Raw genomic sequence first — 14743 nt, forward strand, 5'->3', positions numbered from 1 at the left:
ACTCTCCAAGGGACTGAAATTTTACCCCACCACTCAACCTGATGTCATACTAATGTGAAGAAGTAGAAGAATTCTTTTGCTGACTCCGCCTCAAAGAATTCTATCACCACCCACAACTACCATATCCCTACTGATAGTCATAAGCAAAAAGAATCATCTGACTGGTCACCCACCAGTGGACAAAACCGCACACTTGATCATTACATTGATTGCCTCAGGAAAAAAATTGACTGTGAAATCCTTAACAAATAACGCATCGACCACAATCTCTCCACTGCTGAGAGGACAGCTATACAATCCCTGAAATCCAGCCATCAAATAGTTGTCAAACCAGCACAGAAATTGGGTGCCATTGTAGTCCTCTACTGTGATGGCTACGTCAGTGAAGCCAACCTATATCTCTCTGACATGATCTACTATAAAGAACTGAATGAAGACTCTACACCACAATTCACAGAGAAATGTAAGGATATCATCAAATCTTTCCCTAAACAACTCCAAGAGCAACTCTACTTCCTCATCCTCCACAGAGCCACTGCAAGGACCTCTATATGCTTCCCAAGTTACACAAACAAGGGAACACAGGCAGACCCGTCATATTTGGCCATGGGACTCTTACTAAAGGAGTATCAGAACTCTGAAAAACCATCCTCAAACCACTCACCAAACAAAGGGCAAATTTCCTCCAGGACAAAACTGACTTACTCCACAAACTCTGCAACATCAACAAACTCCCTCAGAACACCATCCTTGCTACTGTGGATATCCCCTCCCAATGCACCAACTTCCCTCACCATGATGGAATCACTGCCTACCTCAAATATCTACAAGACTGTGGACACTCGGATATGCATTCCAAACATATCGCCAAACTCATCCATTTAATCTGTATCCATAATAGCTTTATATTCAACAACAAACACTGTCCAAACCATGGGAACAGCTGTGAGTTTTAGGATGGCTCCCCAATATGCCAATGTCTTCCTGATCCACTTTGAGGAAGAATTTCTGGAAAAATGCAATGCAAAACTGATATACCTGAGGCATGCTATTTTCATCTTATGGACAGATGTTCTAAACTCCCGCAGATTTCCACCACAATGTCAACCATCATCCATCTCTTTCCTATACCAGCATCAATTTCCTGAACACCATGATTAGCTTCCACAATGGAATCTTACAGACCACTATGTGCAAGAAACCCATCGTGACATACCCCAGGGTACAATCTGGACTGCTGTCTCTCCTCTGTTCTCCAACCTGGGATATCTTTTACACTGCTTTATTGCTGTACAGCAACTCCTGGCCAATTAACACACAGCTTCCAGCCTGTAACTTGCTTCCAGCTGCACAGTATTGAGTCCTACTAGCTAACCACTCACGAATTGCACTGCAGAAGAACACCAGACGATTCTCTAGTCCCAGACTTCCCCACAGAAATGTGTTTTGCATTGCCCAGCACCTTGCTTAACAATGCAAGCTCATATAAAGTCCATCATTTCATCAATGGAAAATGATATACACCAACTTTGTTATCCCAAATGGATTTTCCCCACACACTTTAATCCAAACACACTGATTATGTAAAACAGTGAAACAAGGTTATTAACTATAGAAAGAAAAGAGAGATTTTAAGTGACTACAAGTAAGGAGGCATAAAGGTCAGGATTGATTTCAAAAGAAATAAAAGATAAATTGCAAGCTAAATGTCTAACTTAACAAGCTAAGTGAACTTAAAAGGAACAAGATTTCTCTCTCCATAAGCTTACAGCAATTTGTACTGGCTGAAAAGTCTCCCAGCCAGGACTTCCTCCACCCCATTCCTGTGCCTGACTTCAGTTCTTTGAGAGTCGTTGATGTCATGAGCAGAGATGGAGGAGGAGAGTGAGGTCAAGTGTTTTTTCTCCCCTCTTTATAAATCAATTTCTTGTGCTAGAAACATCCTTGCTGAGTCATGGTGACAAACAGTTTCTCGTGGACATGAGGTTTGACCTGCCCTTGTGATGAAATGTAAATTTCTTGTTCACGCCTTCCCCCTGCCAGACAATGGTCACTTAACTAAGTAATCGCTCACTTGACTTTGTTATATCTGTCTGGGAGTGCTGTTACCCATGATTATTTGAACTATGGTAACTAGTCTCTGTTTTCCAGGCAATGTCAGGAAATAAATCAGTGGGGGACATAGCATCTCCATCTGATAAATAATTGGAACACACAAATGCTTCCACGGAGAAATCCTAGTTTTTATTGAATACAAAGCACGCATCTAAAATAGCAATAGTCTAGAGTACCCCAAATAGATATAGTTACCCAAAGTCTGAGGTGGTGTCAAGTGGCAGCAGCAGTTCTCCAGTAGCCAGCCTTCCTCCTAGTTGCTGGGGAGATTGATGTCTGTGTCTGCTTGCTCATAAAAAAAATCAAAACTTCTCCAAAGTACACTCTCACTAAACTCTTTATAGGATTATTCAAACAAAGAACGTAATTCATAATGGCCCCTAATAGGCTAACAATTTCCCTAGAAACATCAAATAATAATTCATTATTCTACTTATCAGCAAAGTAACTTCATCAAGAAATGTAAAGACGCAGGTGCCCAGACCAAGGTCAGCTATCTACACTCCCTTCCATTTTCATGAATCTGTCATTTCACTGTATCTATCCTTGCAGTAACACTGCAGCTATTGTTTTTGTTCTGTCTGCCTAAGCCAAGGCCAGATTCTTCCTTGCTATGTGATGTCCTCATTTCCAGCATATGGTGACTAAGTGCACAAGAAGGCTGTGAGTTATGTCAAGTCCAATTCTCTTGTAACAGTGTCAGTGCGTCTTTGTCTCTGAAGAACGGGTTTGGGCGGCCTTTCTAATTCTGGAACATGATACAGTAATGTTATACAATAGAAACTTATAACTTTACATACAACGTTGATACACATATTTTACTAGGACAACGATGAGCACATTGAGTTTTCAAATGATACTTCACAATGCATACTTGGTACAAAATTTATCATAGTCTTGTAAAAGAGGTGAACATAATGGTGTAGACTGTCACACCCATGGATCACCATGTTTAGCTTCACAGATCCAGCAACCACCCCAGATTCCCCAAGAAATCTGTGACCTACTAGCCAGGCATTCAGATACCATGGAATATGCTCCAAGAAGAAAGTCTGGGATATGTACCTTAAAACAGTTCAAACCGTCTTCACTGAACAAGTACACTCCACCAGAAAAGAAGATTGCATTATGGAACAGGTCACCCTAATTCCTGGAAAGAACCTGCTTCAATACAAGAAAAAAACAAACAAAAAATACTGACTGCACACTCCTATTTCACACCTCCCATGCCGCACTGGAACCCACATGGGGTATCATCAAACAATTACAAACCATACTTGATAGGGACCACATCCTGGAAGAAATCTTTCCCCAAACCTCTCTTTTGGCTTTCAAACAGCCCCCCAACCTCTCCAAGCTCATCATCAGAAACAAGCTTCCTGCCATCCGGACACACCAACTCAAAGTGGCACCAGACCCTGCAGAGCAGATGCAAAATGTGCAGACATATCTCCATAGCTACGATGATCAACACCTTCCACCATACACCTTTCAAGATACCTGGGTCCTACACATGCCTGTCACAACACGTGGAGTACCTTATCTAGTGCACTAAATGCGTCAACAGCAACTATGTGGATGAAATCAGGCAATCACTACTCTCAAATGAACTCACACAGAAAAATAAGACAGTAACACGGTCACCTATGGGCAATGCTTTTCATAAAACAACCACTCCATATCTGACCTCTCAGTCCTCATCCTCAAAGATAACCTGCACCATACCTTCAAAAGACAAGCCTGGGAGCTTAAATCCATAACTCAGCTAGACACCAAAAATCATACACTCAAGAGAGAGATTGGTTTTAAGTCTCATAACATTCTATAACGAACTAACTGTCCTTTATCCTATGACTGCAGAAATGTTAATTGCCCAGTTCATTTTGAATGGTTTCGTGTGACGTGTTAAATCCTTATGCTTAAGAATCTGTTCCATCTTATATTTAGCTGTGATGCTCTGATTATTTTTCCCAAACCTGAAGAAGAGCTTTGTGGATCTGAAAAGCTTGTCTCTCACCAACAGCGGTTGGTCCAATAAAAGATATTACCTCAGCCACCTTGTCTCTCTCGTTGTAAGGTAAAGTTATAAAAGAGGGATAAAATTGGTTAATTTGCTACTACAGTAATGATTCTGAGACCCAAGATGTATTACAAAATTTTGCAAATAAAAAGCCATAATCTTCCATCACAAACTGTACTTTGATTCATTTTACATCTGTAACTTAGTTATAATTGTGAATTTTCACAATGTACTATGAAATAGAATGTAGGGTTTGGGTTTTTTAGGTCTCAATTGCAGTATCTGTTAAGTATGATAGAAAAATGATGTCAATATTTTCTGTAGATTAATGTATGGAGTAGCCAAGTGCCAATTAAGGAGTTTCTATTCTATAAATTTAAAATTATGAAGTATTTGTAAATACAATCTATGATTGTTGTTGTTGTTTAGGAGAAAGTACTGTGTGCACCATGGTTTGTGTGTTGAAAAATTAAATGTTTGGCTATGTTTTTAAAAAAATAGGAATAAATTTTGAACCTGTTGCTGGAAGTTAGCTAATTTCATATTTAGATAACTAAATATGTGGTTTGATTTTTCAAAAGACAGTGAGAACCCGCAATGGCTACTGTCTTCAAAATTAGGTCACACACACCCCAAACTTGCAAGTAGCTCAGTGTGGACAGCTTCTGGCAAGACCCACAGGCCCTATCTATGCCTTAATATGGAATTAGGGAGCAGATCTTCAGGTGGTGTAAACTGTCATAGCTCCATTGAAATCTATTTAGCCTACAATTAGGAATCTAAATAGGAAATTTTAGCCATAATATGCAACAAGTGTGGTGTCTTAAAAGCAGTGTGAATGTTCTGTTTTACTGACCCTCTTTTTATAATGAAATTTATTTTCAGCTGATTCAACAGGAACTCATTCCCTCTATACCACCTATAAAGATTATGAATTAATGTTTCATGTATCAACTATGCTGCCATACATGCCCAGTAATAGGCAACAGGTACGTTTTCTTAATTCACATTTTTGTAGTAATAGGTGGAGTTATATTTAGGGGCTAAATATAGGTTTTGTTTTTTCTTGAAATTATATTTCTGCTGTACAACATTAATAGTTTATGCAAATTGTGAACCTCATTTGGAATCGTGTTTACACAAATCTTATTAAAGCATTAAATACTCAGAGATGTTATTTTAATTTATCTGCATGATTCAGGAACTTATCCTGACTCTTTCATTGCATGTCAGTATTAAACAGTATTGACATCTGTGGAGATTGAAACATTTTTCTAAAACTTAAACTGGACTAAAATCCATCATGTGGTTAAAATATGTAATGTAAAAAGTTTTTTAAATGATCCTGAGTAATCTTTATTTTTCATTTCAGTCTTCAAACCTTCTCTTACTCTACTATTTTAATAACAAATGCTTCACCAAATCCTATAAGGCATCTGCTTGTAGACACAGAAAGCTGTGCAACAAACTTATTTTATGTCTGAAAAATGTTCATTGTTCATATTATAGCTCAGAAACTCTTAGAGCATTAAGGATGGCTAAAAAACAACACAGCATCCAAAGTGTATGGAATCTTGAATAAGGTTATGTCTGTCTTTGCCTGTACTAGATACTGAAATCGTTAAGAATAAATATTTTTTGTGAATAAGTTGAAAAGCACATTTGGTATAGTATATCAAAACAATGACACTTTTAAGAATAATAAAGAGTAGAGCTATTCACAGATCAGATTACTATTGAAGATATAACTTCTCTTACATATTCTGCATACTTCTAACTCTATAGAAGTAAAACAAAAAGTATTCAATTGCAATATCCTCTCAGTTGCAGGGCAAGATGTAATCATTTTTCCAGTGATGATATGGGGCTGTTCTGCTACAAAGATTTTGTTCCTTTTTCTTTTGGAGGAATGTAGGAAAAATTACTGAAAAACTTCATAGTTCCTGATTATTTCTCAGATCAGACTGTTATTTTATATATATATATATATTAATAGTATCTGCATCTTTCACATTTTGCCCTGCCATCAGCTCTTGTGAGAGGGAAGAGGGATGTGTCAAGGCATCAACCAATAGACAAAAGTTACAAAGTACAAATTCTTGTAGCAGAATTAACTGTGAAAACTGAAATGGGGCACATTTTATTTGTTAAAGTTCACAAGTCAGTCATCTATGCTGATGTTAAAATTGGCAAAGGTAACAAATTGTTAGAACAGTTTTCCAAAGTTATAGTCCCTCATATCTAGGGTAACCAGGTGTCCCAATTTTATAGGGACAGTCCCAATTTTGGGGTCTTTTTCTTATATAGGCTCCTATTACTCCCCACACCTGTCCTGATTTTTCACATTTGCTGTCTGGTCACCCTATTCATATCTATTTCATCCACTCCTTGCCCACCTCTGCTTTAGGTCTGATCTGGAAACTTGAAAATAGGTGGAAAGTCTTCATAAAATGGAAAAACATTTCCTACCATCGTAGTAGGTTTCAGAGGGGTAGCCATGTTAGTGTGTGTCAGCAAAAACAACGAGGAGTCCTTGTGGCACCTAGAGACTAACAAATTTATTTGGGCTATAACCCACTTCATCAAATTTGATGAAGATGAAGTGGGTTCCAGCCCACACAAGCTTATGCCCAAATAAATTTGTTAGTCTTTAAGGTGCCACAAGGACTCCTCAGTGCTACTACCATAGTAAAAACAATCTTAGGTCATAAAATCAGCCAATCTCAAAATCTACACTGCATTCAGATGGCAAAAAGTTGAGTGATCTCATAATTCAGTGCTAACAGATCATCTGTTGTTTTGACTACTATCTCCAGTGTTTGGAAACACCCACACATCTCTTGACAATTTTGGCCCATCTCTTATTGTGATGTAGTCATTTAGTGAATACATTGCATAAGTCACTTTGCCCAGAGACCAGTTTTACTTCATTCACTGTCAGATTAAACTCTTTTATATTAAAGTTTACCATATTTGCAAATATACATGGCTTTATGCTTAATTTAAAAATCACATTAAGTTTTCTTTAGACTGTATACATTTAAAACAAACTGGAGATCAAAGTGATGAATTTGTATGAAAGATAGTGTTTCAAAGATATACTGCCAAGGTTCATATTATAAGCTAATTTTGTGTATTTATCTGCAAAGACCTCTTTCTCCTTAGTTAAACATAGATGCAAAATATGTTGGAATAGTAGAATATTTCTGAATATTGATCTTTATGTGAATGGCTTAAAGACTTAGGTAAATAGGAATGGTTACAGTGCAGTAAGATATAATATGCTGAATGAGCTTGATTTTAAAATGAATATTTTCATTGCTGATCACAGGTGCTGACAGTAAAGATGGCCTTACTTGAAGTTTATTTTATTATTTATTATTACTATTTTGGTCATTGTCTGTCTTGAGCTGCCCTCAGTTGTGAGCATAGGGAACCCTTTTACCTTGATCCACTAATTTTCATGATTGTTTGCTGTTTGTCAGCTCCACTGCTGCATTGTTCAGCCACCCCTACTGCTGCTGTCCTATCACTTCTTCTTTTGCCTTCTCTTCTTCCTTTTCCCTGACACTCCCTTCTGTCTCTTCCTTTCTAGATAGATGCCTGTTGTTGATCTATTCCAAAATATACAAGTGTTAATTCTATTCTTTTCCCTAGCAATGAACACTCCCTTGCACAGTTTTAGCAAGCACCCATCAGTCTTTGTACTTCTGACAGTATCAGTGTTTAGTAGCAGTATTGTATTGTGATCCATGGCTTTCTTGAAGTCAAAATAATGTGGCAGTTCCACAAGTTCAAGCAGTATGCATACCTGAGGACCCACCACATTATTTTTTTAGATGCTGGAATCCAGCAATGTTTGCACAGCATGGACACCTTCCTCAGGTGTGATAGCACACTAAAATACCAAGCGTTTAGCCAGCCTTAATGTGTGAAAGGGATCATTAATAAACAACTGTTTAATTTATCACTATTGCTATTTAGTTAGCAAAATACATATTGAAATGTGCAATGTATCTACAGTGGTATCTCTCACAAGTTAGGAAGAAATCTGGTTAGAAAAATAAGCCTGGAAGGCTCAAGATCACAAGTGCAGTTGCTCATGTCCCCAGGACAGAGAGGCTTATTAGCCCTGTGGTATATAAACACTGCTTTCTCAGCAGGTCTTGGCTCACTGTATCCACATACCCAAGTTGGGGGGAGTCTATAGAGAGCACAGCAGCTTTCCTTTATAGATACTAAAGGCAACTGAGGACCCCAAATCAATAGCTTGTTGCACCACCATTAGGGGTGTATACTGGCACTGAAATTACTCTGCCCTCTCATTATTGTATCCCACTTTCTATGGTCACTTGCCAAGATGTCAAGTCATTCTTCTTCAACATTTAGAAACAAGACCTCTTATGAGCAAGCTCTGAGCTTTTGTTACATTCCAAATATTGGTGAGCCAAAAATAGGCCACACCAGAATTGTCTGTTGCTTCTTCCAGGACTTAACTACGCCCTGCTTGGTCACTGATCAGGACATCCCTCTAGTTTTAGAGCCAGCAGGAGATCCAAAGAGCAAGGTAATTTTCACTTTGACTGCAACATAGGCTGGGGATCCGCAATTCAGCTGCTCCTTCCCTAGGACAGAGAGGACGACCAGCCCTGGTGTGGCCCCAGTTCCTTCTCCTATTATTAGCCTCTCCTTCAATCATAGTTCAAGGTTTTCTCCTTTAAACTTTCCCCTTACAAAGTTCCTTTCCAGCTCATTCCCTTGCAAGTTTCTCCTTCTCACATTTTGAGTCTGCTTCTGTACATAGTCAGACCTGATTAATCCAAATCAATCCATAACATTCATTTGTATCTGCATTAATGAAAACTAGAAATCAGATTAACAAGTCATTCTATTGATACATAAGATTAGTTACTGCTAAACTTTTTGAGAGAACCAGACGCATGGATGTACCTAACTCAGTTTAACCAGGTCTGATTGAAATGTCATTTGGCATTTGTTTTTATTGTATTGAACAGTAACACATACTAAAATTCAAGCTTTTTTGAAGCCCCTTTGCTTATTTTAGAAATGTACTAAAATAAGTTTGAAGGTTTCTTTACTTGATATCTCTTCACTTTTCACCATTGAATTGAATGAAGAATGATAGAGTGAAAAATAACACAAGAACTCCTTGGTTCTCAGTTGGAATAGGTGGTTGAAATTCCACAGAAATGGGTAGGTTATTATGGCTCTACATAGCCAGTAGGTGTGCTACATTTTAACATGATAGCCCATATTTTCCCTCCAGATTTATGTACACATCAGAAAATTAGAGTTAAGTATTATGGTTAAGATATCATATTCAATACAGTAACTAATATCTTTCTGTAACTGCTTTTTAATCTAACAGCTTCTGCTTTTCTAACATATTCTCCTTACTGGACTCCCTTTTGTGTGTCTCAAGTTCTTATATAAAACTTCTTCACTGGTTTCCTGTTGACTGCCCATCATGTTGTATTAAGTTCATTTTCACATTTTACCATAACAATTTAGCCTGATACTAGAGTGATCTCAGAGAGTGTCTGGTGTCTTCTTCCTGTAAGTAACCCTGCGTGGCCTGTGTACCCTATTGAGAGTGTGCTCCAGCATTTGGCATGAGAATCTTCATAATATGTTAGAAAGGCAGATAGAATAACCTGAGCAGACCTGGAAATGGGAGAGGAAGAGGAAACTGAGGACTCTAAAGTGCCTAGGAGCTGAAAGTTGGAAAGAGAATAGGTTAAAGGGGACAAAATGGAAAAGGGCATGGGACAAACATTTTGACTTAGTCTGGTTTCCTTCAATTCCTCTTACATTTTCAGCCCACTATCCTGATTTATGCTTTCCAGGGAAGTGTTTTCCTCTCCTTTTTCTCCATTCAATAATTACTACTTCTCCTGTTCTCTGATCCTGCTAGAGTTCTTCCTTCCATGTTCCAGTTCACCCCCAATTTCCTTCTCTTCCCCTTTCAAGTTCTTTGCATTCTGATTCCCTGTACACAGACACATCACTGTATTTTGCCTTCACTCACCTTGTGTTGAACTTCACTGATCACTTGTGCATGGTAGCCATTTATAATGATAGTTATATTGGTTTTATTTAAAAATGTCAAGGAAGTCACTCAGATATCAACAAACTTGGTAAGGTATTAAGAATGTTGACTACCTTTTAAATTGATGTTAATATTGTTAAGCTTTCTAAAGGTTTAAGCGCCTAAAAATGTCAGTCAGTTCATTGATAGAACTCAAGAACCTGTTTCACTGTAAAGGACCCTGTTGCTAATACAGTGGTTCTAGGTTTCAAAAACTTCTTAGGTTTGTCTCTTAGCAGATGTGTGTCCTATTCTTGCCTATATGTCCTATGATTATTGGCAGTTTAAGCAGCACCTCCCAAAAGACATTTTATCACATTTAAAAAGAAAAAGAATATGCTTGGAGACAAAATAGTTACCTTGACGATATACTAAATTCAGTCTTACATGAGTTTTGGTTCCTCAACTTCAATTTAAATCCCCCATGGACAGGTATAGCAATAGGCATGAACTCTAACTTAACAAGGAAGAATAATTGGTTAGAACCAACTACAGATCAGTAATAATATGTACACTAATGAGTTGGTATCTTTGCTATATCTGTTAATTGGGAGGTCTGACACAAATTCAGCAGCTGTGTAGGTTTCAACCTGTAAGGCAGTGATAACCTCTAACCGTGAACTTGTGCTTTACTGTGCCAATCTAAGTGCACTGTTCACCAGTAAAACAAATTACATTATTTCTGACATTCAAACTAACACACTATCAAATACTTTATTATGCATTTCAAACATAATCTGTCTGCAGTAAATGTACATCTTAGAGTTGCGTAAACAGACATTTATTGTGGCTTCGCTATTTAATAAGTAAGAAATTATATTTATTATAACAAAAATTAGTATTTGGCAAATATTTCTAAGTGCTCATTGGTTAATCTTTTTTTCTTTACATGTTTTTAGTGCATTTGAAGTAGCATATTTTTGTTAGTGCTTCAGAATTGCATTTCTAGCCATTCTTGTTGGCTTTCAGGTTGTATGGTTCTGGCCCTCAGTATTGAGAGGCACAATGAAAGTCATAAACAGGCATTTATACATAAACAATAAGGTAACTTTGCCTATTTTATGTATTAGTTGCAATATTGGCTTGTCACATAACTAACCAAGAAAAGCAATTATTCCAAACAGCAAAATGATAATTTCATTCTAAACACTTGATAAATAATCGTATCATTGCCCTATATCATGTAGATGTCGATTACATTTATTTTTGTACTGTTTTCAGTTGTATTTTGTCTCTTTCGTGTTAGTGCAGCCTTAAGAATCTGAGTCACTAGTCCACAATGCAAGCTCTGCAGTGTTTTGGCTGACAATACATCTGTACCCTACAGCGTGTGCTGTTCTAGCACTATCTACATGATAGCATCAGCAGCTCTTTAAAAAGAAAGTTCTCTTTAAAAAAATTAAGTTAGATGTACAAATCGTACAATAATATCTATAATTTCATTTTGTATCCACAAAATGCTAAATAAATCATTTTTGAGAAGAGGCCTTCTCCCTCACTAGACACTTATTTTTCCAATTACATGGCTATTAGATTTTCTACCTGTAACAAAAAAGATTATATTACCTACAAAATGAATCCTAAAATATATCCCTATCATAAATAAACTGACAACAAAGAATTACTTACCATAATAAGGTTTTTATCAGTAAATTTGAATCCCGGGTACATTTGTAGTTGTCTCCACTGCCGCACTGCTAAATTGAAGATAGCTAGAATTTGTGCTGAGAGTTTAATAGGAAACTATTTTTTTAAAAATGTTTAGGGTCATAATCTAATATTAAGTTTAAATACAATTTGGGAAAGGAAAGGTTCCCTGAGAAAAGATAAACAATATTGTGTTTCAGATATGAAAACAGGCCTTTCTCTGTAGAAAGGGAGAGAGAACAGACAAATGTTAGACAGTGATAAATGTCAGATGACGTTATGCACTTTTCATATTACTACACAAATACACTAATATAGGGGAGATGAAAATTGGCTGGCGTAGAAAAAGAGGAATCTCATTAGAAAGAGAGGCTGGTAAACTTATGAGCTTAGCCCAGTTTTTTTTCCCAGACCTCTTTCCCATTCATCCCGGTTTCATGCAGCTCCATGTAAATAATACTGCCTTATAAGAATGTCTCCACTTCCTGAAGTGACTCTTCCATTTTTAAAATTAAGCTGTCAATTGTTTTTGCCAGTGTGAAGAAAACACATCATTTCTTAACTAACTGTTTTAAAAATCATATTTCTTGTATGTAGCTTCTAAGGAAAAGGCACATAGGAAATGATATTGTTACCATTGTCTTCCAAGAACCTGGAGCACTTCCTTTTACTCCAAAAAATATCCGATCTCATTTTCAACATGTGTTTGTCATAGTCAAAGTGCATAATCCTTGCACTGAAAATGTGTGCTATAGGTGAGTAGATACTTATTATTTTTTATGTTTGCTATTTTGATTCCAATAAAGCATCTTTTTCTAGCAATCTTGTATTTCCCAAAGAAGTTGTGTATATGTTTTCTAAATTTCTGCTATATTTCTCTTCTGTTTTAGGGTTTCATTTTTAAAGACGTATAGAATATAAAACTTAATATATTTGACAGCAGTACACCGTTAGCATTTCAGAAAGGTTCATTTAGTAGGTCATGATCATTAGTGGTTTAAGTTTAGAGAGCTTTGTTTGTGTCCATATGAAATTGTAGGTACAGTTTTGTATGCACAGTTGAAGGTGTAGATATTTGTTTAGCTTATTTGTGGGCATATAAAGGGCAGTAGGGTTTTAAAAATAAGACTTGAAGCTATAGCAATGGAAATAATTTTAGTTTTTTAATAACTTTCTTTTTAGGGTAGAGCTAAGTCATTTTAGAAGATTATTAACACAAATATAAATCACTGGCAATATATTTAGCTGAATATCTATAGGATGTGATCCCAAATTTGACTGTATTTCAATCATGGTTTGTTTAAGTGGTCCCTTTATATAGTTTTCAGAGTACTTTGAGATCCTTTCAGATAAATGTCAGTTTTGCCTGTGATTTATATATTAATGAAAACCTTTTTTATTTCAAAATATCTCCCCAAATCTCACTGTCAACATTCTAAAATGAGGGTTTCAAGTGTCTGAAAATCCCATCACTTGGACTAGGGAATCCCCGTCCCACCAAAAAACAAAAAAACTCTGAGTACTCCCATCATAGACATGTGCCTGGCACTGGTTCTTGTCTCTTTCTGTCAGCTTCATGAGCTGGCTAAGGACTGAAATCAGTCAGACTGGATATTCTTTAGTTTTAAGGCATTTCTCTGAAATAGATAAAAAGCTCTCTGAACTTAAACCACTAATGAGCATGACCTACTAAATGAACCTTTTTGAAATGCTAATGGTGTACTGCTGCCAAATATCTTAAGTTTTACATTCTATGTATTTTCAAAGTTGAGATTCTTATCGGCTAATGACAACCTGGTTACTCTTAGTTTTGTTTTAAAACTGTTTTCTTTAGTTCTAAGAAATTAATGCCAATATTGGTCTAAGTCCCGCACATATGTATTTTTACTGTGATAGAAGAGGTAATGTGTATAGTTTCTAGGGTAATCTGCTTCTTCTAGTTCCACAGCTAGGGCAGGGGTTGCCGAAGTTGGGAATAAAACAGAAGTCTGAGAGTATGTTGCTCTGCAAGTAACCTGGAACTGGGTAATATCCGTACTGCATGTTGTATTGATTTTTTTTTTTTTTAAGGGGGGTGCAGAGAAAAGGTAAAAAATATAAGCCAAGTTTAAGAAGAAATTCTTCAAACCTCTGTCTGGTAGATGCTCTGTCTGTTGTGCCAGCTGCCCATTACCCAAAGGCCTTTTGTATGAGAGGTTGGCTTCTGGGTCTTGATTACTCAGAGACAGTGTGTTCTACCACTCCCGCATGTATTTATGAATTTCACATGAAATAAAAGTTTCTTTTTTAAAGCCTTTGCCAGGAATAAAGTCATAAATTGTAGAGCTGTCTGATAGATTTTAATGGACATTTTGTGTGTATTTATTTTAATCCAGTTATGAGTTGCATTACATTTGTTGTTCGTTCTGTCAACTTCAAATAAAATGGCAGTGGATCTCCTGGAAATCTATAGTCTTTTGAAAATCATTCAGTTTTGCTCAAGGGTTAGCTAATAGAGATCTGACATGAAGCAGCAACTCCATGGAGTTGCTCTCCTTGCTCTCAAACCTGCAGAGGCTATTCTGCCACAACCAGCATAATCAGGATGCTGCAAATTAAGACCCCATGCTGGGGCAGCAGCTGCTCTCCATAGGCCAGATTGTGCCATATTTACCCTCACTGAATAGGACTTCACTCCATATGTTGTTTCTATTTAAGGAGATTATTTTAAAATAAGATACTACTCAGCAAGGATAAAGGTGGCACTATTTGGCTCCACTACCAGCTCTTGTAGGGAGCGGGCAGATACCTATGTATACTGAGGCTATGGAATCTGTTTCCCTCAGCTAGGATGAATCCTTCTCCCTTCCCTA

The 14743-nt window shown here is 37.0% G+C and overlaps 1 protein-coding gene across 11 annotated transcripts in view; it reads left to right on the forward strand.

Annotated features, from left to right (window-relative positions):
- Positions 1-14743, forward strand: part of SIPA1L2 (signal induced proliferation associated 1 like 2) — a 244219-nt gene that overhangs the window by 141562 nt on the left and 87914 nt on the right. For 8 of the 11 annotated variants that reach the window (XM_054023000.1, XM_054022992.1, XM_054022991.1 and 5 more), the window contains 3 exons: positions 5021-5124; positions 8625-8702; positions 12489-12646. In XM_054023000.1, the coding sequence (XP_053878975.1) occupies positions 5021-5124; positions 8625-8702; positions 12489-12646 (340 nt within the window). Of the gene's footprint in view, positions 1-5020; positions 5125-8624; positions 8703-9667; positions 9713-12488; positions 12647-14743 lie in introns of all 11 variants that reach the window. The other 3 variants (XM_054022999.1, XM_054023001.1, XM_054022997.1) reach the window with 2 other exon arrangements.

This window comes from Malaclemys terrapin, chromosome 3 (assembly GCF_027887155.1).
Source record: "Malaclemys terrapin pileata isolate rMalTer1 chromosome 3, rMalTer1.hap1, whole genome shotgun sequence".
Classification (NCBI taxonomy): Eukaryota; Metazoa; Chordata; order Testudines; family Emydidae; genus Malaclemys; species Malaclemys terrapin.